General features: G+C 43.3%; 1 protein-coding gene across 2 annotated transcripts in view; it reads left to right on the top strand.

The window, feature by feature from the left end:
* Positions 1-25385, top strand: part of SGK2 (serum/glucocorticoid regulated kinase 2) — a 35413-nt gene extending 10028 nt beyond the window's left edge. Inside the window, exons 2-14 of one of the 2 annotated variants that reach the window (XM_060230944.1) lie at positions 9615-9684; positions 10510-10567; positions 10834-10883; positions 11108-11165; positions 11278-11361; positions 12882-13013; positions 14301-14413; positions 17166-17202; positions 17850-17936; positions 19448-19543; positions 20889-21044; positions 22958-23047; positions 24634-25385. In XM_060230944.1, the coding sequence (XP_060086927.1) occupies positions 9615-9684; positions 10510-10567; positions 10834-10883; positions 11108-11165; positions 11278-11361; positions 12882-13013; positions 14301-14413; positions 17166-17202; positions 17850-17936; positions 19448-19543; positions 20889-21044; positions 22958-23047; positions 24634-24786 (1184 nt within the window). In that variant the 3' untranslated portion in view covers positions 24787-25385. Of the gene's footprint in view, positions 1-9614; positions 9685-9749; positions 9898-10509; positions 10568-10833; positions 10884-11107; positions 11166-11277; positions 11362-12881; positions 13014-14300; positions 14414-17165; positions 17203-17849; positions 17937-19447; positions 19544-20888; positions 21045-22957; positions 23048-24633 lie in introns of those variants that run through there. The other variant, XM_060230945.1, reaches the window with a different exon arrangement.
* The last annotated feature ends 640 nt before the right edge of the window (positions 25386-26025 follow it).

The following is a 26025-nucleotide window of genomic DNA, read 5'->3' as shown; positions in this document are numbered from 1 at the left end:
ATACTGGCTGATTTGTTTTCAGTTCCCTTCCTAATAATCCCCAGCATAGTGTTGGCCTTTTTTATTGCAGTCGCACACTGGCTCAATATTTTTTGTGAGTTATCAACTATGACTCCAAGATTTCTCTCTTGGTCAGTCTCCACCAATTCACACCCCATCAACTTGTATTTATAGTTAGGGTTTTTGACCCCAGTGTGCATTACTTTGCACTTGGACATATTGAATCTTATTTGCCACATTGACGCCCACTCGCCCAGGCTTGACGATCCCCTTGGAGTGCCTCACAATCCTCTCTGGTTCTCACCACCCTGAACTATTTTGTGTTATCCACAAACTTAGCCACTTCGCTACTTACACCCAACTCTAAATCATTAATGAACAAGTTAAAAAGCATCGGACCCAGTACTGAGCCCTGAGGTACCTGTAATGTACTGGGTTCTGAGACGCTCAGCAATCAACATACTTTATTAGTGACTACATCACAAAGACAACATGGTGGGGCTGGGTCCCCAATTACATAGATTTCCCGGAACAACCCACTTCCCAGTCCAGTCCAATTGAGACCCTTTAAAGTTCCCACCATAGATCTTCATAGGTGGTGAGGGAAGTCCATCCCTAGTCAGGTGACCCACTGTTTCCCGCAGCTCACCTGAGAGTGCTAGGTATGCTGTGTTGGAAATTCAGTCCCCAAAATGCAAGACACAAAAGTACCCCTCTCCTTACCACCCTCCACTGTGAAAATTGCCCATTTATACTCACTCTCTGTTTCCTATTAATTAGCCAGTTTTTGATCCACAAGAGGACTTGTTCTTTTTCTCCCTGACTCTTGAGCTTACTTAGGAGCCTTTGATGAGGAACTTTATCAAAAGCTTTCTGGAAGTCAAGGTAAACCACATCTATTGGGTCCCCCTTGTCCACATGTTTGTTCACCCCCTCAAAGAACACTAACAGGTTAGTGAGACAAGATCTTCCCTTATAGAACCCATGCTGAATCTTCCTCAATGGCTTTTGTTCTCAGTGTGCCTACTAATTCTCTCCTTAATAACAGTTTCCACCAGCTTTCCCAGTATTGACGTCAGACTGACTGGCCTGTAATTTCTTGAATCTCCTTTGTAAGCCTTTTTAAAGATGGGGGTGACATTAGCTGCCTTCGAGTCCTCATGAATGGAGGCAGATTTCAATGAAAGAGTACATATTTTGTCAGAAGATCTACAAATTCACCTTTGAACTTTTTCAGAACTCTTGGACGTATGTCTTCCAGGCCTGGTGATTTATCAGTTTTAAAATAGTCTCAGTTGTTGGTCTTCCTCTCTCATCACTGCTGAAGTCTTATACAGGAGCGCCAGTGCTTTCCTGAACCGCAGCTAATTTGGTGAAAGAGAAACAATGTGGGCAGTTTGCGCAGTTCTGTGGCTGCATGGACTAATGTACGGAGCAGGTTAATGTGGATAATGTCCAAACTACACATTACAGTGTAATGTTACAATTTGTAACAAGTAGAGTCTGGAGTTCCCCTGACTGACTTTTATTCTGACAGTCAGATGTTAGGAACAGGGAACCTGTTTTTAAATGCATGGGAACCCAGTTTAGACTGGGACAGTGGCATGAGGTATAAGGCGCTTCTTCTTCCCCCATAATTTTTTAATCCCAGGAAGCCCTTGTGCTGCTATTTGTACTACTGGGAAATTGTGTGTGTAATGGTGGTGATGGAGGTGATGGTGACAAAAAGCAGTATTTTCCCACCACCACTGCATCCCCACAATGTAGACCTGCAGAACTCTTCTGGGTGGGAAGGGGGCTATTGGGTCCTGGTTGACAGGAGGAATCATAGAGTTGGAAGGTACTTCCAGTATTATCTAGTCCAGCCCCCTGCACAATGCAGGAAATTCACAAATACCTCACCTGCCCCATACCCCTAGTGACCCCCTGCTCCATGCCCAGAAGATAGCAAAAAGCCTCTATGATCCCAGGCCAATCTGACCTGGAAAAAATTGCTTCCTGACCTCAAAGTGACAATCAGCATTTCCCTGGGGATGTAAGAAAGGTCCACAAGAATTAAGCATTGATCCAAACCTTCCTGCCCTCCCTGTCATGGTCTGGTTGAGTTCACAGAATCAGCATTGATGTCAGATGGCCATCTAGCCTCTGTTTAAAAGCCTCCAAAAGAGAGCTCACCACCTCCCAAGGAAGCCTGTTCCACTGAGGAACCGCTCTAACAGTCAAGAATTTCTTCTTAATGTTTAGTTGAAAACTCTTCTGATTTAATTTTAACCCGTTGGTTCTGGTCCAACCTTCTGGGGCAACCATCCTCTATTCAACAGCCCTTCAAGTGCCTGAAGATGGTTATCATATCACCTTTCAGTTGTCTCCTCTCCAGGTTAAACATACCAAGCTCCTTCTTCCTCATAGGACAGTAGCAGGAAGTGGATTGCTCTGCAACCTGCTGCAGTCATTTTGGCAAGCACTTTGTAGATAACATCTTTCACATCCTTTCTAACTTGGACTAACTTGAACTTCTAACTTAACAGCAACGAGATTACATTCTTGGGAGTTTGAGACTTACCACCTTCCTACACAACCCTCATACCTCTGGGCTGCTTAAGTCTGCCAGGTCTAACTCAGAAAATACCTGGGGGCTTTGGGGGTGGAGCCTAGAGACTTCAGAGATGGAGCCAGGAGACTTTCCCATTCCCTAAAATAAATAAGACTACAGCAGTCCAGTTCCCCTGAATATAGTCTTCATCCCCAAGTAGCTGCACTTCCATTAAATGGACACACACACACACAGAGCAGCCAAAATAAACAATGTTTGCAAGCATACACTTTTGTGATCTCACTGGGCAATTTACTCATGGGAATTGCTAATGAAACCATCTGCTGTATTTCCACCAGCTTCTTCAGACTAACATAGGAAATGAAAGGTTCTAGTTTACTCCTTACTATCTATTTTAGTATGCAAACAACTTCTGTAAGAAATATAAAACACAAAGAGGGACTCTGCTGGCCTCTCTTCCTTTCTCACAGCTTCACATGCTCACCTGGAACAGCCACATGGCTCTGCTGGCTCACCCCTCCCTCATTCAGCTTTGCTCCTACTGAGATTTAAAGGCACACCTTCCAAGTTTCCAAGCTTCTTCTAAGCTTCCAAACTTCTTCTAATCCTTCTAAGGTGGAAAAGCACATTGTAGCTGTTGGGGTGGAGTTTCCCCCCACTGGCCAGCTGGCTGGCAGCGGTGAGAAGTCTGTAAAACCAAGGGATCCCCCACTGGGACCTGCGGACTGGCAAGCCTGCCTAGCTGATAGACTGGGTTCGGGAGACTATAAATGCCTCCCTGAGAGACTGGGTAGTCACTCCTGCCTTGAAGCATACAGTGGTACTGTCAAAGGTTGCTCCATTGACACTTCTAAATAAACCTACTCTAGGGCAAGGAGAATGGAATAACTACAGTCCAGTCTGACATGTGCCATTCTTGAGCAAGGTGATTGAATGAGTGATGTCTGGCCAGCTTCAGGGATTCCTGAATGAAGTGGATTGTTTGGATCCATTCCAATCTGGTTTCAGGCCTGATTATGGGACTGAAACAGCCTTGGTTTCCCTAGTGGATGACATGCATTGAGAGATGGGCACGGGTACTGCAGCTAGATTAAAGTCCAGTAGACCTCAGAGAGTATGCTTTCAAGAGTCAAAGCTTCCTTTGTCAGATACAAAACAGGACGGTGTAACTCTGTTGATTCATCTGGACCTTTCAGCAGCTTTTGATACCATCAATCATAGCATCCTTCAGGATTGCCTTTCAAAACTGGGAGACACTGTTCTGTGGTCGTTCCAGTCCTACCTTGAGGAAGTGTGGTGCTGAGAGACTGCTGTTTTGCCCCTTGGCCTATGAGATTCCCCAAAGTTCCATCTTGTCCCCCATGCTTTTCAGCATCTGTGTAAAGCTACTGGAAGAGGTCATCCAGAGATTTGGGCTGAGCTGCCACCAATATGCAGATGACACTCAGCTCTGTCTCACGCTACCAGCAGATCCCAGGGAGGCTGTGAAAACTATGAAAAGGTGCCTGGAGGCAGTTTTGAGATGGATGAGGGCTAACAAGCTGAAACTTAATCCTGACAAAACAGAGGTGCTGCTGGTAGGGGGAAATGTGCTATCTACTGCTCTGGTTGGGGCTACACATCTCCTATACCCAGGCCACGCATTGGATAAGCAAGTGGCAGTGATGGCAGGGATGCTTTTCACCAGTTTTGGTTGGCAAACCAGCTGTAGTCATTCCAGGGCAGAAAAGGTCTTGCCACTGTGGTTGCATGCCCTGATAACGTTTAGATTAGATTACTGCAATGCACACTATAAGGGGCTGCTCTCAAAGACTATCGGGAAGCTACAGTTGATACAGAATGCTAGGGCCAGTGTGTTGACTGGAGTAGGTCGTAGGGAGCATATCACCCCAGTCTTGTTCCATCTATGCTGGTATCCAATTTGCTTCTGAGTTCAGCTTAAGGTGCTGGTATTGACCTTTAAAGCCCTGTACTGCCTGGGACCGATATAGTTTAAGGACTGCCTTCTCCCATAGAAACCTACCTGCCCACTGCAGTCATTTTCAGAGACTCTGATTCTGTTGCCACTGCCAGCTGAGGCTAGATGGGTGGAGACCTGAGAAATGGCTTTCTAGATCATGGCACCAAAACTTTGGGACTCCCTCCCCAGGGAGATTTGATTGTCTCCCTCAATCGGTGTCTTCTGCCAGCAGGTGAAGACCTTTTTTGGTTTCATTTGGCATATCCCCAATAATGGTTCTTGGCCTTCTTCTTGTGTTGCACTCCAAATGTTATGTGTTTTTATTGAATTATTGTTCAAATGTTTTAATATTTTTGTATGCATCATATTTTGGACTCTGATTTGATGGATATGTGGCATAAAAATGTTTAAATAAATAAGAAATAAACATATGTCCAGCCCCAAATATTGCCCCTTGGCCATTTGAGGTCAGAATAATGATGTGGGAAGGAAAGTTGAAGTCCATTTGCTCCTTTGCTATGTTCTTAGTCCAGATTGGGGTCCTAAACTCTTAGAAAACAAGTTCCCCTGCTCTTGACATCTGACTATTGGAGTTAGACAGATAAAGGGAACCCAGACGTTATGCAGTGCAAGTCATAACCTAGGTTGGCTGTAAGGGCCCCCTGACACTGTTCACTTCTTCTAAAGCAGCTTCTGTGGGAGCAGGGATGCTGACCCACCCACCTTCGGTCTGCCATTTTCCTGCAACTATAGATCTTTGTCATATTTGGAGCATGTCCAAGAAAAAGAAGAAAGAAAGCTGTTTGGGGGAAAGGGTGGACTGCAGGCAATTTGTTGAGATTTTATTGAATTCCACAAATAGATAACTCTAATCCGTGACTAGTTTCACTAGTTTTCAGGCCTATAGCAGCCTCAAGGAATACCATCTTGTCTCTCAGTTGCTCTGCTGGGGATAAAAAGGGTACTACTGGTATAGCAACAGGATTTTCTGGCCATCTGTTTTGCAGGACTGGGGAGTTGTTATGGAGCCACATGTTATGGAGTAACACAAGTTGGGTCTAGGTGAACAGTCCATATCAGATGCACAGCACAATCACACATGAGTTTCTGCATTCTTCTCTGTTCCTGCATGTGTGTGCAGTGTCTGATTAGGATCAGGACTGAAGTGCATGTGGAGAACGGGCTTTAGCCCCCCCCCCCCCCGCCAATGCCATTTTCCCCAATCTAAAACAGTTCCAGGGAGCATTATATGGGGAGATCCATGTATTTCTTGGAATACACATGGCTTTCCCCAAGAGACTCAGTAGCCCACCTATGGTTGGTTCTCCATAATGGCCTCTGTTGTACATCTAAAGGACTTCTATTGTGCTTTTAGCTGCAAGTGGAACTGAAAGTGAGGGAGGTCTACATAGGGCTCAAATCATACTCTGTTTCCCTTTAAAAAACTGGCAATGCCTGATTCCAAGAGCAAGATTCTATTATGTTGGTATTGTTATTTACTACTTGAAAGTAAATATGTGCAGTGAATTCCTACTTATCTCCATAACTGTCACTTTAAGATCCATTCTTAACCCCTTCTGCTGCTTTGAATTAGTTAATTCTTTTCTGTTTGTGTGTGGCACTCCAACAACATTTTTTTTTAAAAAAAATGAAAGAGATACTAAGCATGCCATGTTTCCCCCTTGCGATATATGGGATGTTTTCAAAAATGTTTCTAATTGTGCAATCATAAAATTTACAGTTACGGGGGAGAAAATGCCTAAGCCAAAAGAAAAGCAGCAACTGATGCTTCTCCATTCCTCCCATAGTTAAAAGCAAACTGATTTCAAATGAACTTGAGATGTAATTAAGTAAGCATCAATCAGAACTGGAGCTTGTGCTAAAACAGTTTTGCTCTTGGCTCAATCAGTATCAGCCCTAACAAGTCAAATGGAGCCTCTGTGATGAGGCTTTTGCTTCATACTGGGGGCAGATATGGTATGGGGTATTACTCTTAGCCTCTCTCTGCTTCTCAGGTCATGTGACCAGTTATGGCTGAACAAAACGTTCTGGACTTGATGGATCTTTAATGTTCTGGAGTCAAAGTGCAAGAGGGTTTCCTTCTGCGTTTCTCTTTTGCCATGGAAATACTGGCTTCTGTGCAAGTTTGCGTACCTGCTTCCTACCAGCTAAGGTGTTGCTCAGCGCATCTGACTTTCAGCTATTGCTTTACCACCATTGTATGGAATAGAGGCAAAACACATCCCACAAGAGATTTCTGCAGTAATAAAGACAGCAATCATTCCTTCCTCTTATCAGAAGAAAGTAAATGAATGTCTGGGCAAATATCGCAGCAGAGTTTTGTTTTTAATGTGTGTACCAAATATGTGATCTGTAGGCTCTTGATGAAGTGCCAAGGAAACTTGTCATTAAGAATGGACATATCGGGATCTTATCTATTATTTGAAAGTTGATGGAGTTTGGGCAGATCAAAACCAGTTCCCTCCCTTTTCCTTGTAACCTCTCTTCTCCTGTGTCTCAAAACTTTCTGTGTTGGATGCAAATAAGACATTTTTTGATGGAACACCTTACTCATTGAGACATCCTCCTGTTGACCTTGCTGATGTAAAAGAGGAGAAATATTACCTGATTAGGCATTCTGGAAAACATCTGCTTAAAGATTCTTTAGGGATTCTTCAAGGGCCCAACTAACATTTGAGTTTTTAAGGAGCTGGGTCTGGGTTCCCTACGGCCACAAAGCAACTATGGGGTAGCTTTTGAAAAATAAAGAACACTCCCAAATGGGCTCCAAGCACCAGCCCAGGGATAGAAAGAGTTCCTACCTCCCTCCCCCCCAAGCCATTTTTCCATACTGATACAGTGCTGGGGGAAGAGTTTCCCTCACCATTTTGGCACTCAGTGTGCAGAGAATACTCCACATGGAGCAGAAAAATTGGGGGAAACAACTCTCCCCCAGCAGTGTTTCCATATGGGAAAATGATTGGGGGGGGGGGGGTAGGAGACTGTCCCTCTCCCTCCCATGGCAGCATTTTGAGCCCACTTGAGCTCTCCTTTATTTTTAAAAGCCGCTCCCTGCAGCCACTGTGTGGCCAATTCTGGTCATCGCACCTCGAAAAGGATATTATAGCATTGGAAAAAGTCCAGAAAAGGGCAACTAGAATGATTAAAGGTTTGGAACACTTTCCCTATGAAGAAAGGTTAAAACGCTTGGGGCTCTTTTGCTTGGAGAAACGTCGACTGCGGGGTGACATGATAGAGGTTTACAAGATTATGCATGGGATGGAGAAAGTAGAGAAAGAAGTACTTTTCTCCCTTTCTCACAATACAAGAACTTGTAGGCATTCGATGAAATTGCTGAGTAGTCAGATTAGAATGGATAAAAAGAAGTACTTCTTCACCCAAAGTGTGATTAACATGTGGAATTCACTGCCACAGGAGGTGGTGGCGACTACAAGCATAGTCAGCTTCAAGAGGGGATTGGTTAAAAATATGGAGCAGAGGTCCATCAGTGGCTATTAGCCACAGCATATTGTTGGAATTGTCTGGGACAGTGATGCTCTGTATTCTTGGTGCTTGGGGAGGGAAAGTGGAAGGGCTTCTAGCCCTACTTGTGAACCTCCAGATGGCACTTGGTGGTTGTTGGTTTTTTTGGCCACTGTGTGACAGAGTGTTGGACTGGATGGGCCATTGGCCTGATCCAACATGGCTTCTCTTATGTTCTTATGTTCATATGGGACCTGAGGTGGTTCCCGGGAACCCAGATCCAACATGTAGTTTGGCCTAAAGTCTTCTATTTCTCCAGGAACCAAAGTTAAACAACTTGGGGTTTGGGAGGTCACATCATCGAATGATGGGAAATCCTTTTTAAAAACCACACCTGCAATCCTTGATGGAGCTGTCAGGTTTTTCTTAAATTGTTCCAACACATTGACATATGTGGGGAAAGATTTTTGTTTCCCTGAAGCAGCAAGGTGACTTCCCTCTCATATCAGTTGACACTAAACTTGATACAGCATAACAGAGTGAAGTGTAATGAGGAAGAAAGTTTATTATGTGCAAACGAGACTGTTTCCTTCAGGTTTCCTAGCTGAACCCACTAATGATTTCTTTTCCTAGATTGGATTGCCAAACAACTTCTGATTTGGTCCATTTCCCTCCTAAGGGAAACTTGAAAGGTTGGAGATTCCTGGCCCAGAGAGAGAGCCTTGCATCTTTAGGTTAAGAACTGCAGAAGCACTTATGTGGATTAGTGTGTTAAAGTACTAACATTTCAAAGTGGCTCCTTGCATTGAGGTGTCTGTCACTAGCCATCGAATACTAACAGACAAGCATAACAGTTGCACCCCAAATGTACATGTGTTTACTGCAGCTGTGTCGGATTGTCAAGTGTAGTTCAGGAAACTGCTGGAGATTTGGGGCGATAGCTGAGGAAGACAGAGTTTGAGGAGGGGAGAGAGCTCAGAGGTGGCCTGCGGTGCCACAAAGTCCACCTTCAAAGCTGCCACTTCTTCCAGGGCAGATAATCTCTGAATTCTGTAGGTCAGTGAGAATTCCAGGAGAACTCCAGACCCCACCTGGAGGGTGGTAACCCCACAGCCATACTGAATCCTAAAGTCTCACTTCTGACTTTAGCAAACTACAAAGCAGTGCTTACACTGAGATGCTGGATTCATGGTCATAAATTACTTGGAAAGCTCTGAATGAGAAGGACTGAATTTGTGCCAGATATGATGTATCACAGGGGGGTTGTTCTTCTGTCTTGTGATCTGTGTCTCACAGAAAAGCAGGGCACATTCCTGATAGCCTTGGGAGGCACAACGTGAGGCTGCCGTTCACTGGGTCTCATTCTTGTTGGGTTCAGTACTCTGTTTCTGCACTGTTATCTGAATGAGCTTAGACGCTCCTTTTTATAGGAGCAACAAGACTCTGTCCTGACTCCAAGAAAACTTGGTTGTTTTGACTTGTGGGTTGATGTGGGAGAAGGGCAAGGTCACTTTGGAACAAATGCATCTCTGTATACTTTTCTTGTGTCACTCTGCCAACTGAAAAGCTTACTCAGTTTGCTGACTTTCTCCTCCACCCCTCCTCCCCTTTCCATAGATCTCATAAAACACGGGCGAGAGCGAATAGAACAGAGTATCAAAGCCTCCAATTCCAGACTGTGCTCCTAGTGAGTATTTTATGTCTTTTTCTGTCGGGTTGCTGTCTCTTTAATGCTCAGGCTGGTGGTAACCCCCTCCAAGCAATAGGGCAGTGGATTGAGCTGACTGGCACGGGTGACGGGCCTGGCGCTGCTCTGAAAGCACCCTCTTGCACAAACTGGGATTTGTTACTCAACATGGCTTTGACTGTCCTGCTGGGGAGGGATTACTCTGCTGACTGTGTAAGTAAAATTGCTAAATTAGATCCTTGAAAAGGATGAGCCCCTTTGGGGCTTCATTGTCTCTTCCGAGGGGTGCTCTGGAATAAGGAATTTTTATGGAGATGAAGGACCTGAGAAATAGTCAGCTGAATGGTACCTAATTATTTTGTTATCTTCTTGTTAAGAGAGGTGGAGAAGATTAAACTTCTCAGGTTTGGCTTGCAGCTTACCTGCTGGGTGCCAATGGGCACAGGGGACCAGGGGTTTCTCTGGGGCCTACATGATGAGGGTGCTAATATAAATTAGATACAGGCAAAACTTTTATCTCTGCAAGGGGGATAATCATGTAGTTAAGCTTCCTTGTTGCAAAATGCCATAATTTGTTCATTAATTTTTAGTTTTTTGGGAAGGGATCTCAAACAGGGCGTTGGCCCTGAAAACAACATTTTGTTCACATAACTTCTACAGTATGGGACATTGTATACCAGACATGAGAGATGATGATGTGCCTGACCTTTCTGATTAGTATTTCAGTTCCTACTTCCTTGCATTGGAACAGTCAAGAAATGTGTTTATTATTCATAGTAAGCAGCACCCTTTAATAATCAAGTGTTGACTATTTATCTTTTACAGTGTTGAAAGAGCAGCTTTCTTAATGGACCGTTCCAGAAGCTCAGATCATCATGGCCAGGTAAAACCCGGGCCCTTTGTTAGTTCTCTGTACTAACTCTGTTTGGGATCAAATTTAAAGGAAGGAAATGTTAAGAAACTTAATGCTTTTGTCCTCAAGGTAGCAGGGGGAAGAAAGATTCTACAGGATGGGACCAGCTTTATCTATTGCAGTGGGCAATGTTGGTGTACTCTGTCCCCTTGTGGTCTTTTGTCTGTATGGCTGCTGTTCTAGCCTGTGGAAGTAACCCTTTGTTAACATCAGCTATCTGCTTTTACCAATTTCAGTCAACATTGCCAACTGACAACATCAACCTTGGACCATCTGCAAATCCCAAGTAAGTACATGTAAAAATGTATCCAGTTTTCCATGGCGAAATAGTAATGTGCAACATAGTTAAGGCTAAGAAAGAGCTTTCTCTATTATTTAGGGGAAACATTTGAGAATGAAGGAAAGCATAGCATAAATTTGTGTGTCCAGATGTTCTTTGTTCACTTTGAAGAAAACACATAACTTTTTTTCTTTAGTTGTTACGTTTACATCATTATCTTTTCCCAACAGTGCCAAGCCAACAGATTTTGACTTCCTAAAGATAATTGGCAAAGGTAGCTTTGGAAAAGTAAGTGGTATTGCTTGGCGGATTTTTGTAAATTCTCCTGTTAATTCCTCATTTCATGGAAGCCATGATCCTATCCCTCACCACCCCTTTGAACTCTTGATCCTGCCTCTAGGTCCTTCTAGCAAAACACAAGTCCGATGGGCAATTCTATGCCGTGAAAGTTCTACAGAAGAAATCTATTATCAAGAAAGAAGAGGTACCTCCTTAAAAGAATATCTTTATACTTCCCTTTATAGATATTTTCAACAAAATGAGCTTTCTTCCATATTCTGTACCAATCAAATCAAGCAAGGGATGCTCGTTATGTTCCTGTATATGTGATTTATTATTGTACATGTGTTAAGTACCGTCAAGTCATTTCCAATTTATGATGGCCCTATGAATTAATTACCTTCAAAATGTCCTATCATTAACTGTGTTGCTCTGGTTTTACAAACTGAAGGCTGTAGCTTACTTGATTGGGTCAATCCATCTCATGTTGGGTCTTCCTTTTTTCCTGCTGCCTTCAACTTTTCCTAGCATCACTGTCTTTTCCAGTGAGTCCTGTCTTCTCTTAATGTGAACAAAGTACAATAGTTTCAATTTTGGTCATATTAGTTTCTAGGGAGAATTCAGGTTTGATTTGATCTAGAACCCATTTATTTGTCTTTTTGGTGGTCCACAGTATCCATAATACTCTCCTCTAACACCATGCTTCAGTGGAATCTACTTTCTTCCTACCAGCTTTCTGCCTTTTCCAGCTTTCACATCCATACATAGTAATTGAGAATACTATGGCATGAATTATCTCAGTTTTGGTCAACAGAGACATATTCTTATACTTAAGAATCTTTTATAGCTCCTTCATGGCTGCCCTCCCTAGTCTCAGTCTCCTGATTTTTTTGCTGCAGTCTCCCTTTTGGTTGATGATTGAGCCAAGGAATAAAAAATCTTAAACAATTTCACTGTCAGCCTAACGTTGTGTAATTCCCCAGCAGTCATTACTTTTGTCTTTTTGACAAATCTGTAATCCTGCTTTGGCACTTTCTGCTTTAACCGTCATCAGGAGTCATTTCAAGTCTTCGCTATTTTCTGCCAGTAATGTGGTGCCATCAGCATATTTCAGATTCTTAATGTTCCTTCCACCAGTTTTCACTCCACCTTCATCTAAATCTAACCTAGCTTCTCTTGTGATATGTTCTTGTATCAATTGCACCACACAGGTGTTCTTGGCATTTCTGGACATAAGGGGCAGTGAAGGATGGAGTCTGAAGGAGAAGAAGCCCTTCAGACAGTTAGATATGTTGAAGCTGTAATAGTGAAACCAAAGAACTCTGAAATACTCAATAAGAAAGACTCTTGTTTTAATGAGACCTGTGAATATCTTCTAGGCTATTTTACAAGCCATTTTACACAAACAGCCTCTTTGTCCCAGTCAGGACTGTGTGACACTTGTCCGCAAAGATGTACATAGAACAAAATTCAAGTTCAGTCACACCTTAAGACCAACAACATTTTCCAGGGTATAAGCTTTCATGAGTCCGCACTCAATTTGGCAGGCTCATGGAAGGTTATAATCCTGCAAATTCTTATTAGTCTTTAATTTGCTACTGGACTTGAATTTTGTTCAGCTATTCCAGACTAATAAGCCTATCTTCCTGAAAAAGTTTTGATGTGTGTGTTTGTGAATATAAAATCTGGATACCTGCTCAGGCCCCTCTCTCTCTTCTTTCTCAGCAAAATCACATCATGGCTGAACGCAATGTGCTGTTGAAGAATGTGAAACACCCTTTCCTTGTGGGGCTCCATTATTCCTTCCAGACAAAAGAGAAGCTCTACTTTGTTCTGGACTATGTAAATGGAGGAGAGGTGAGAGCCCTTCAGTTTTCCATCACACAAGGTCTAGGACAACCAATACAGCCACTTTATGTTTTTATTTTCAATCCAAGTTAGATGCTGTGTCCCCAGTAGAAATCTGCCCCAGATCCCATATTATATAGACATTTTTTCTTATCTTCCAGTGTGACTAATAGCAGCAGGAGGAAACAGGGCTATTTACATGCTATTTTCGCATACCAAATGGCCCCGTTCTATTTTATTATTTGCTCTGTTATTTGTGTGTGTGGGGGGGCTGCATGTACACCTATACAGAAAGCCTCCTAGTGGAACAAATAGCACCTGCCTGGGCCATTTCAAGTGCAAAATCAGCGTAGGACCTTCTCATCCCACACTAATCTTAATCAAGACCCTGGGAGTTTAGAAGTCAAATCCCCTGCTCCTGGTGTCAAAGTCAGGTTGTAAAGAACCCCAGCCTTAGAAGGGCAGGCAGAGAATAGGATAGAATAGCAAGGCAAAAAGCTCATACCTTGAATAAAACTGTGTTAAAGGTCTTAGAGGTGATTTTTTTTTTTGCATTTCTTCAGTGGGATTGAGGCAGCTGAGCAAAACAGCCTCTACTCTTTCCCTCTTCCCCAGCCTGTTCCCCAAGGGAAGAGGAGGGAAGAGAAGCCTCAGCCAATGTTTGATTAAGAAAGCCAGGTTCTATCAATCTTACAGCACAGCTGCAGAGCCAAGCCCATCCATTGGCTGCTTCTCCTCCTCCCTTGGGGAAAAGAGAGGTGGGAAGAGGGAAAAAGCAAGAGGCTACTTGGCTTGGCAGCTTGGCTTGGTTGCATTGCACAGAGAAACAGAAAAACGGCAACCAAAGGAAGCAGGAGAGGGAGAAGGAAACAGATGAGGGCCATTGCTGGCCAGCCTGATTGGAGACCTGTGAGGGCAGGATTAGGCTGCAAACCACACATTTGACACCCCTGCTTTAGCAGGAATGCAGTTCTGGCTAGCATGGCATCCGGGGTGTGACCTAATAGGCAAATGAGTTCCTGCTGAGCTTTTTCTACCAAAAAAAAAAGCCCTGCTGTAGATTAATATGCACATATATAGGCAGTATATGAAAGGCATTGGTTAATGCTGTATGAGTTGAAATCTATAGGATGACCTGACTGATCTTTAGGAACCCTTCTATTATTACACTGCAAGATGTGCTTCTGGGGGAAATCTCCCCACAGAAATAATGCTGCTTAATAACTCTGTCTACACAAATGTTTCAAACGCATATGGGACAATATCACGAGAGCAGTATTTCATCTTTGTTTATAGTTGTTCTTCCACTTGCAAAGAGAACGTTGCTTCCGTGAACCTCGAGCTTGTTTCTATGCAGCTGAAATGGCCAGTGCAGTAGGGTACCTCCATTCATTGAACATTATCTACAGGTAAAGCATGTGTTACAAAATTAGATTGCCTTGGTAACAGCAATTGTCATGACATCCATCCCAGAATCTTGTGTTACTGGTGATCAAGAGGCAAGGCTTTTTGTTATGAGCTACTCCCTGTTCATCTGTATGCCTCTATTCTTTGCATCAAATTTCTCACTGGCCTTTCCAGTTCTGACTCATCCCTGGTGGAAAGGGCCATCAAGTCACAGCCACAGTGATTGCATAGGGTTTACAAGGCAAGAGATGTTCGGAGGTGGTTTGCCATTGCTTGCCTCTGCATAGCGATTCCAGACTTCCTGGGTCTCTCATTCAAATACTAACCAGGGGAAACCCTGTTTAGCTTCTCAAATCTGATGTGATCAGGCTAGCTTGGGCCATCCAGTTCAGGACATACCTGACAATACACACTCTGAAATCTGGAATTTCAGCACAGCTACTGGCTTCTCAAATCATACTCCCAGGAATTCTGGGGCTCTTTAGAGCTTCTTCAAAAATGAGTACCTGCAGAGATACTTCCTTGGATGACAGCTAGCTTATCAAAAGCCATTTTTCTTTGCAATGTGCAGGTACAGGGGAATACTGAGTGTACTGAAGAAGCTCAAAAAACATGGCCAGTGCCCCTTAGGTACTGCATTTGTACTCCAGAACAAGCTGCAAAATCTTCTGCATCTCACAGGCATTCCATAGCAGATGTTTAGGAGGGTGGTTGGCAGACAATTCAATGTACAAACGGAAGTTTGAAAAATGCTCCCTGAAGGTTGGAAGTTTGAAAAACGCTCCCTGAAGGTTGGAAGTTTGAAAAATGCTGCTGTAGGCAGTTATAGAAAAGAGTAAGAGTCCAGTATCAAAACCAATAAAAATTATGGTAGAGTATGAGTTTTTGTGAGTCACTCCTCACTTCTTCAGTGCTACAGATAATTCACAGCAGCAGACAGACTAACACAACTACCCAGTTTGCTATATAGGCAATTATGTAAGTTTATACAAATGTAGAATGTTTGGGTGCTGTCTGACAAAAAACAAGAGTCTTCTGATAAAAATTTCTAACCTCCTCTTCCTCACCAAGCACCTTATCTTTGAGCTTCACTGTTTTATTGAAACCAATGGTAATGTATTACTTTATCACCTGACCTGTTAGTTTTAATCTCTGCCTAAGGATTTGCAGAAATGTACTTTGAAAAGTGGACTTCCCTTGTATCCATCCATCCATGCACAGAAAGCTCATGGAGAGATTCCCCACAAATGACAGGCGGTCATTTCCCCAAAGAACACTTTCCTGGAGGCATCTTCTTTGGGGCCTGTGATTTAGACCTCATAAATCCAATCCTCACCAAACTGGGAGAGCAGGTAGAGGAGAATCAGCCAGAGATCTCCTGTGAGTTTGGTATCTCTAGCATGTGTGTGTGTGGGTGTTCTGTTGCCTCACAAACTGGTTCACTTATGAGGTGACTAAAATTTTGTGAGGCAGCCAACAAAGATAAATCCCCCTGGAGAAAATGGCTGCTTTGGAGGGTAGACTGTATGGCAGTAAACCCTGATGATGTACCTCTCCTTCACAAGTCAGGGCCCTCCCAGGATGTATCACCAAATCTCCAGGAATTTTCCAACCCCAAGTTGGTAAAACAAAGTTGGAGGACATGTAGCTAGAGCCAGTCTGGTGTAGTGGTTAAGTGCATGGACTCTTATCTGGGAGAACCAGGTTTGATTCCCCATGCCTCCTCTTGCAGCTGCTGGAATGGCCTTGGGTCAGTCATAGCTATCTCAGAGCTGTCCTTGAAAGGGCAGCTGCTGTAAGAGCTCTTCCAGCTCCACCTACCTCACAGGGTGTTTGTTGTAGGGATGGAAGGTAAAGGAGATTGTGAACCGCTCTGAAATTCAGAATAAAGAGTGGGATACAAATCTAATATCTTCTTCTAAATGAGAAAGGAGGGTGAGAGAGGTGGGCCTGAACAGAGGAAGGGAGGGGGCCCTGGGGGCTCTTTCCCATATAAAATCTGGAACCAGCCCTGAAGCTACTGTGCATATTTTTTTTGCTTCTGAGTAGCAAGTACAGCCACTGCCCCCACCACTTGCAATGCATTCCTATGTGTTTATCAGTGAACTGTATGCAGCTTGAATCATCTGTCTTGCAGTCTCTCTCTCTCCCCACCCACCCCCCACCTTTCAGGCAGGGTGCCTGTCTCTTTTAAATCACTGCTTGCTGTTTTATCTGATTTATTGTTGGTTCAGTATCTTAACACCACCACCACCACCACCACAAGAGTTGTAAAATTGCTCCTAAAGCACTGAAGTGATGAGGCTGCAAGCCCTCAGCCACTGGCTTTTTGTACAGGCGCTTTCTGGTTGAACCAGTTGAACCAGTTTTTCTTGAGCTCAATCTGGGGGAGAAGATTGTACCTATCAACACAATGAAGTATCCTCTATAGTTCAAACTAGGCATATATGCCTAAATGCACCTGAAATCTTGACTGTAGAATAATTATATTTTTAGATTGTGGCAAAGGCTGAACAGAAGTGAGGAAGAAATATCAAAGTTAAGGCTCAGTGATTCTGTCACTATACAAGAGAAAAGCAATATCTGGGCAAATTGGTTTAGGAAAGATAACATTAAACTATCTACCGCATTTCAGAGTCTGCATAATATAGTTATTTTAATAGATATCTCCAAATATGTAAATGTGCTGAATGGTGTCTGTAGATGTTGCTCAGAGATCCCGGCAGAGCTTAACCCATCTAATATTTTTTATAGAGACCTAAAACCTGAAAATATCCTCTTGGACTGCCAGGTATGTGATTTACTTCTGTGTATGTATAAATATCCCACTGCTATCATAAAGATTCCAAGTCTACAAGAAAAACAGTAAACTTTCACTCCCTGTAGGTGAAGGGGGGAAATATAAAATACATGCATGCTCTGTAGTGTGATGGCACACCTGTTGAACTAGGGCTCTTTGAAAATACTCCACAAGTAGCAGTCCAATCCTCTCCCAGCCTCTGCTTTGGGGGCGAATGAATGTGAGCCTTTTAATTTGCATTTCTCACTTCGTAGTTGTTTTTATCTTGAGTGCAAGAGGCTTACTAAAGAAAGACGATAAGGACTGGTGACGGTGGTGAATGGATGTACAAACAACAAGGCCTTTCCAAGGAATGCAAATAATGCTGAATGAGCATAGAAGTATGCAGAATAACTGCAGCTGAACATTTTAGACTCCAGTATCAGAACTGTTGAATGTGGTTGTGAAATTTTGGTTTTATTAACACAAATCCAGATTTCTAATAATGGTTCTGTGTTTTGCTCTTGTTCAAGGTTTGTGTGTCAGTAGGAAACTTCGTAATTGGACTAGCGCATCCAAATCAAATAGCAACATGCAAGTGGCAAATTTAGTATCCTACCCTCAAAGACTGACAGTTTCATTTTTCATTTTTCTTTCAGGGTCATATTGTGCTAACAGATTTTGGACTCTGTAAAGAAGGAATGGAGCCAGAAGAAACAACATCTACATTCTGTGGCACCCCAGAGGTACATAAGGGAGTTAGAACAGATTTGCATTTTTAATTGGTGATTTTGATGACTCAGCTTTTCCAAGATACTGCACACCATTGTTCAGTTGGGGGTATAAGAACTGACTGTCCCATGCACTCTTAAAAAAAAAAACGCAAACAAACCTCAAAGTACTGAATCTGAAAAGCCACAAATTGGATGTTCCAAAAGAGTTTTAGTGGCAGGTTATTAACCAGTTTCTGTGTTTAGGTGGTATCACCCAAGACTTCTAACAGAATTCGTACATGAATATTGATTCTGATTGACCATTGTTGGAAGAAACCAGTGAAAAATCTGGCTAATACAATGTAGTATCAGTTGTATCCCAAAGAATTACAAGAGTGATCTACAAACTACAGAAAAGTAACAGAAGTTGGAGTTACAATCTGTAAAACATATAAGGGTGCTTGATTTGAACATAAGCTCATTTGCCTAAGAGCCTGAACCCTGAAGCAACAGTAGCAAAGAAATTCTAAGTAGCCAGGTTGATCCAAATAAAACTCCCACAATAGAATTCATATAATACTCTTTATTAAGACTGACTCAATTAACACAAAGGTGTGTGTGATCTTCCAAATTCTCCAGAACACTTTATCAGATGGATCCTCTGTCTGTTCTGTGAACTGGAGAGGAGGGTAATCATTATGAACTCAAGCTCTCTCCAACAAATTTTGATGACAGATCATTGGTGTGAAAAGCACTTTGCCCTGAACTGAACTGGAAGTGTTGAAAGAAGCTCTCAGACAAAACTTGCATAGCCATCTTTCAACAAGCTATAGGCAAGATACAAGTATCAATTTAATTTTAAATTGTATGAGTTCATTTCCTTTTTTTTAACACTTTCTGTCTACTTAACACAACCCTACTATATCTTTGCAAGCAGGCCTTAGATTCAGCAGGAGCTCACAGGAGCACAGCTCCTGAACCTTTCTGAGGGTTCCACCTCTTCCTCCCCATCTACCTTGTCCATTGAATAGTAGGTGCAACTTCAAAACAATCCCTGGATTAGGAGAGTGGGCAGCCATCCAGCTACCAGGAGCTTTGCCACATCCACAGCAGTCCTCATTAACAATCCCTGGATTAAGAGAGTGGGCAGCCATCCAGCTACCAGGAGCTTTGCCACACCCACAGCAGTCCTCATTAACCCCTGGAGAAGCCCCCACCACCCTTTCTCTATTTCTTATGTGATTTTGGGAGGTGGGTGGCTTGCTGGCCTTTTGACTAGGGGAGGGGCTGTCCAGGAGAACCCCAGGCAAGCAAGGCCTGCTTGGGCTGACTGGATCTCTAGCCAACCCAAGCATGCCTCGCTCACCTAGGGGTCTCCTTTCTTACATCGGGTTGCTTTTCGCTGGTGTGTGTGTGGGGGGTGGCATATGCTAATGAGCTCTGCCACCTATTTTTCTACAAAATGACCCCTGTTTACAAGGACTATATTTGATGGAATTACTGCTGTTGAGAGAGCAGTTTTTAAACTCCTTATTCTTCCACAGTATTTGGCTCCAGAAGTGCTGAAGAAAGAGCCCTATGATAGAACAGTAGACTGGTGGTGCCTTGGAGCAGTTCTCTATGAAATGCTGTTTGGCTTGGTAGGTGGTATTGCCTCTGGATTTAAAACAGAAGCAGAAGATAGACAATAGTCCTAAAACTGATGAAAGTAACTGGATTACTTCTGTCTCACTGGTCACATATGTTGTATAGCATTTACTGGTGTTTTTAAAGCCCTCTGGTGGTATGATAGGGAAATAATATAAGGGAAATGGTGACTGACAAGAGGAAAGTGCAAGAAAAATGCATGTGTGGATGCTGCGTTGCCAGTGAGAACATTCTGGTCTCAGGCACTGCAACTATTGGAGAGCCAGTTTGGTGTAGTAGTTAAGTGTGCGGACTCTTATCTGGGAGAACCGGGTTTGATTCCCCACTCCTCCACTTGCACCTGCTGGCATGGCCTTGGGTCAGCCATAGCTCTGGCAGAGGTTGTCCTTGAAAGGGCAGCTGCTGTGAGAGCCCTCTCCAGCCCCACCCACCTCACAGGGTGTCTGTTGTGGGGGAGGAAGGTAAAGGAGATTGTGAGCCGCTCTGAGACTCTTCGGAGTGGAGGGTGGGATATAAATCCAATATCTTCTTCTTCTTATTTATTTATTTATTTGGTAAATTTATATTTTGGTAAATGTTCCCATATTTGCGACATCAGTGAATGCTGATGGAGAATTCTTGTGTGTGGTAACAACCTCACATTGTTGATGTGATTCTGCCTTTTGCCCTTTATCTGTGTGCACCAGTGCAACTGGTCAGATTCCAACAAACCTCAAGCATACCTGGGATATGGATAGCATTAATGTTCCTCAACCTCTGACAGGAGGTGGTGGCGGCCACAAGTATAGCCACCTTCAAGAAGGGTTTAGATAAAAATATGGAACACAGGTCCATCAGTGGCTATTAGCCACTGTATGTGTGTATATAAAATTTTTTGCCACTGTGTGACACAGAGTGTTGGACTTGACGGGCCATTGGCCTGATCCAACATGGCTTCTCTTATGTTCTAGTCAGTTTCTGGCAAAAAGCTGCTGAGAGTATGCCAACGTGTTGAACAGTAATAGCAGCTGTGTCTGTAGTCTGTTGGCTACTACATTTGTTTATGGGGTAGGATGCATTTGCATATCTATGCAGCAGAATGATTTCTGGACTGTACACATAGTTAATGCAACCAAGCAATTCACAGTATCTCAAATAATAAACTGTTCTCCATGAAGATATTTACTGGAAACATTTAATAATAGAGCCTGGAATATTTTTCAGTGCATCATCTTTCCTGCTCCTTGCCTGTTGTACTACAGGTACGATCAGAACCTACAGGAATGGGTAGGTGTGTAATTACTAGCAGTTCATGGCTTCTGCAACTGATGGCTTTTCCTTTTTTCCTGTCTCTATCAGCCTCCCTTTTACAGTCGAGATGTGTCTCAGATGTATGACAACATTCTGTATAAGCCACTGCAGGTTCAAGGAACCAAGACCATGGCAGCTTGTGACATCCTGCAAGGACTTCTCCATAAAGACCAGAAGAAGAGGCTTGGAGCTAAGACTGACTTTGTATGTTCTGTTTGTTCTGGAATGCCATTTATGATGACACATTCCTCAGTTTGATGATGTTCATCACTTCTCAAACAGCATCCTGTCCTACTTCACCACCTCCCATTTTCTTTTCTGTGGATCCTTTCTCCATGGTGGCAGCGGTTTTTATCAAGCTATTTCCCCACTTCTGTCTTGTCATCTTACACATGAAACCTTGGAGGAGAGATAAGATCTCAGCTGTTTTCTGGAGGGCTTAGAACACTGTTCCTGCTAATAAATGCTACTTCCTAGTAGCAGCAATAACAACATCAAATACTTGAGGTTAACCATATGGAGAATAGATCAGGGCAATGTAGAAGGCCATCATTAATTTACATGCTTGGTGATCTGTAAAGTCTGTTTTCATGGGTATGGATCCCACAGCAGATTATTGCATGTGCAATGGTCTTTTCAAAAGCACTAAAATTATTCCTCGCTGTCTGCTTGTGCTAAGTGAAACTGATTGTATTCTATCTTTTCTGCATGTAGAAGGCATGGTAAAAAGGTATTTCTTCTGACACAGTATAGCGAACAAATTAATTTAAGCCACATGAATTATTTGTTGTGTATTCCATTGATCCAAGGCACAATATTATTTTGTTGAAAACCAAAATGCTGCAGTCTTTGTGCAATTGTCAGAGCAAGCAGAAATGCTCCTTCCTCTCTGCTCACATATTGCTAGACCCAAGCCAATGTCAAATGATGCTTGTATTCATTTGTATGTTTAAAATATGCCTTCACTTCCTGTTGCAGTTCTTATCATAGCTCCTTTAGTGCCAAGCTGTATGATACTTCATAGATGTTCTGCCACTTTTTCCTGTGTGCTGTTCCATGAATTTATGCACACGGTCCTTGATTTTCTGCAGTCCTTCTCAAACCCGCTTTGCTGCAAAGCTTTGGGGAAGGATTGCAGAAAAACCTAGATGGCTGCTGTTTTTGTGGGTGGGAAAAAAGATGGATTTTCCCAATCATACTGCAGCCACTTTTCCTGACCCTCTCCCTGTGGTGGCCATTTCCCCCTCCCAACAAGGGGCTTTCTGCTGTTATTTTAAAATTCCCAACTGCATACTGGTGGTGAAAAGTGCCATCAAGTTGCAGCTGACTTTTGGAGCTCCTGTAGGGTTTTCAAAACAAGAGACATTCAGAGGTGGTTTGCTGTTGCACAGCAACCCTGGACTTCCTTGGTGGCCTCCCATCCAAATACTAACCAACTTCTGAGATTTAATGAGATCGGGCTAGGCTGGGCCATCCAGGTCAGATCACTTGAATGTTACATTGATATAATGTATAATAAACTAAATAGAAAGAGAGAGGGGGGGGGGGGGGAGAGAGAGAAAGTCTCCTAGCCCCTTCTGTTGTGGAGTTGTAAGGGGAAAGTTGTATCTGTGCCATGAAAGGGGCTATAGACTTTGTAAATGAAAGCTAGGAATTCAAAGAACCTGATTGTTAAAATGTTATGTTAGGGTGGTGGTGGCTGTGGTCAGGGGACTGGGGCACAGAAACTACAGAAAAACCTGCCATTTTGAAGTCCTACTGCCGCTGTGCTGCACTGGCAATGTCAGCAGCCATGGTGAAGCCCAGGGCCTTTTTTGGTAGGGAAAAAAATCTAGCAGGAACTCATCTGCATATTAGGCCACACCCCTGACATCACCATTGTTTCACACAGGGCTTTCTTGTAGAAAAAGCCCAGCAGGAGCTCATTTGCATATTAGGCCACACCTCCTGATGCCAAGCCAACCAGAACTGCATTCCTGTGTGTTCCTGCTAAAAAAAAAAGCCCTAGTGAAGCCACATGAGCTTTCCCCTTGTGGATACCACCCGGGTCTTCAGAACTGCATGGCTGGATACATTGCTAACAGTTGACTCACATCTATTTATTTTCCTATTCACAGCTTGAGATAAAGAACCATGTGTTCTTCAGCCCCATAAACTGGGATGATCTGTATCATAAGAGAATCACTCCTCCATTTGATCCCAATGTGGTAAGTGGTTTGTGCTTTGCTGTATGCAGTTTGCTCTACAGCTGTGATTACGTGCTCTGGTTCCTTTGGAGGTTTAAAGGACAGAAATTCCTATTTGCATTTCCCTTGGCCTTTTTTACTGCAACACATTGTATCTTTTTGCATGAGAAACAAGAGCCTTTACTTTCAACTGTGTTGTTCGTAGAGTTACCAGCCTGGAGACAGGACATGGAGTTCTCCAGGTAATACAGTTAACTCCAGATTACACAATCAAGTCCTCTGGAGAAAATGGCACATTCACAGAGTGGACTCTGGCATCTCATCTCTGCTGAACACCATCCTCAAATATCCAGGAGTTTCTGAAGCCGGAGTTGTCAACCCAGGCTAAAAAGAGCCACAAGGCCTCTAGTCCAGTGCACTGTACTGTAACAGAACATTTCAAATTCCAGCAATCTAGCAGATCACTCTGTACACTGCTTTGAAATCAGAAAATGCTATTGCGGAAACAAGTGGGACCAAGTGATATTGAGGGGCTCCTTGGGCTCTTTTCCACATGCCCTCTGTCAATGGTAGCTCAGCAAAGCCTACTTTCCATCCATCCCTTCAACCTCACCACCTCTCCATCCCTGCCCATGAGCTAGAGCAGCTATGATACATGTGAGTTTCCCAAGCAGGCTCAATAGCACCTCCTTGAGACTGTTTCAGATTGGTAAAATGTTGAGAGAGCTGGTATAGTTAGTACAGTTTCCAAAACTAGTTTAACAGAGTGCCTTAAGCTACACACGCAGGAGCTGTTTTGCACCAGGTATCCAAGCTTAATCAGAAAGCTACACAGTCTTTATTATGGTCACTTTATTATAGAACTACATTCTAAATAGGAAAGAGTAGAGATAGGACAGTATATTAATCTAACTTACTAAGGATGGATGCAGATGGTGAGAGGGCCATCTGCATCAGGATGTCAAGATGGAGGCAGCATGTCCTCCCTCTTGGCATGTGCAAGGAGAAGCGTGTTGTGGGAGAGAATGAATGGAAGGAAGGAGAGGCCATTTCCCTGAGAGTTTCATTCTACTTTTCAAAGGGGCCATGGAAGAAGAGTAAAACAGGAAGGAAGCTTAATCTGACTACCTACCTATCTGACTCTCTTGCTACGTAGTCTTGAGGCTGAGGCAAGGGACAGCGACCATTCCTTCACTTCCAAGCAGAAAATGGCACAGGTACCCTTTCCCGGTCCTGATCCTAATTGGGCACCACTGTGCAGATGATTGTGTTACATCGGACACATGCTGGGGACCCCAGACCCAGCCTGAATCCTCTGTAATATACACAGCAAACCATGCATGCCCTATGGGGATTCTCAAACCCTTGGGAAGCCCTACTGGATATGCCTGATTCACCTCACTGTCTTTAAGGATGCCTGGGGAACAAAGAGGGAATGAGCATTGACTTCTGTAGTTCCAGGTAGTGTAATGATGCTGTCAGGCTTGGAGGTGGGGTGGCAGAGGCTGCTGTCCCACCGCAAATCTACTGCCCCACTGAATGCCCTCTTTTATAACAGTCAATAGTATTGTGAACTGAAGCATTATCTTCTGTTTCTCCTCTTAAAGGCTGGTCCTGCTGATCTACGGCATTTCGACCCAGTGTTCACTCAAGAAGCTGTCTCCAGCTCCATCATCCGCTCCCCTGACTTTGCAGCCAGCAGTTCCAGTGCCACGGATGCTTTCCTGGGTTTTTCTTATGCACCAAATGATGAAAGTTAATGTTGGCAAGGCTCGGCCTCCCCACCCTTTATAGCTTGATTTCATTTCACTGGAAAGAGAGCTGCAACTGTCCAACTAACCCTCTTAATGGAACAGAACCAGACTCTCTCCAGTTTTGAACTGTAGGCAACCTCACAATGTGAATGTTCCTCTAGCAGAGGAAATGATTATTCTAGTTAGACCTTTAGTTACACAGTCATGCCAAAATTAAGTCACCTTGTAATTCAGGATAACCTTGGCTTGTTCTGGTCCTATTAAAAGGGGGACCCAAGGTATGCTAGCCATTCTGGTCTTAGGCACTGCAACTTTTTTTATCCACATGTCCAGATTCTTGCTTCATCTGCTCTATTTGTGATTCTTCCCAGTTGATTGCATTCTCTTAGGCCTTCCTCTCCTCAACTCCTTTGATCCCACTTACCCTGATTTAGGGAAGCTCCTAGGATTTCCAGGGAAACCCTTTGGGGCTAGACAGTAGTGTGCTGGTAAAAGCATAACAACCGGCCCTGGAGTTGTAGAATAATATATTGATTTAGTGTACCTTTCACACCTCTGCTCTTGAATAAAATGGATTCTGGATGTGGCTGGGACCTTTTTGAACAGCACATTGGTATGTACTGATCTCTCAGCTGCCCTGCGAGTGAACCGGTCAACTCAAAACTTATCCAGGTAGCGTCTCCCTTGGTCAGGCAACCTGCCTTTTCACAGAAGATGCTTCAGGGCTGGAAGACCACTGCAGGGGCAGCTTTGCAAACAGTATAGTGCAGCTGGGCCATCTGCTGGTGAAGGAAATTCCTTCATAAAACATCCACTACAGGGAGATTCATGGCTGGAACTTTGTATATGCTCTAGGGCTAGGGTTGCCAACCTCCAGGTGGGAGCAAGAATGTAAACACACGGTGAAACACAATTCAGCACTTCCCTTTTAAACACTTGTTTCAAGAATGATAGTAATTATATAGATACCATTCTATATTATATAAATATAATATATAAATGCTACCATTCTTGAAGCAAGTACTTAAAAGGGAAGAGCTGAATTGTATGGCATGGTGTGTTTATATTCTTGCTGCTGCTTATTTCCACTGTGAGTCTTTGTTTGTTTTTTGTTAACCACCAGGTGAGGCCTGGAGATCTCCTGGAACTAAAACTGATCTTCAGACTACAGAGATCAGTTCTTCTGGAGAAGAATACTTTGGAAGGTAGATTCTATCTTGTTAAAGTCCTTCCATTTCCAAATCT

Source organism: Heteronotia binoei, chromosome 2, assembly GCF_032191835.1.
Source record: "Heteronotia binoei isolate CCM8104 ecotype False Entrance Well chromosome 2, APGP_CSIRO_Hbin_v1, whole genome shotgun sequence".
Taxonomy (NCBI): domain Eukaryota; kingdom Metazoa; phylum Chordata; class Lepidosauria; order Squamata; family Gekkonidae; genus Heteronotia; species Heteronotia binoei.
This window is presented reverse-complemented; position numbering and strand designations above follow the sequence as displayed.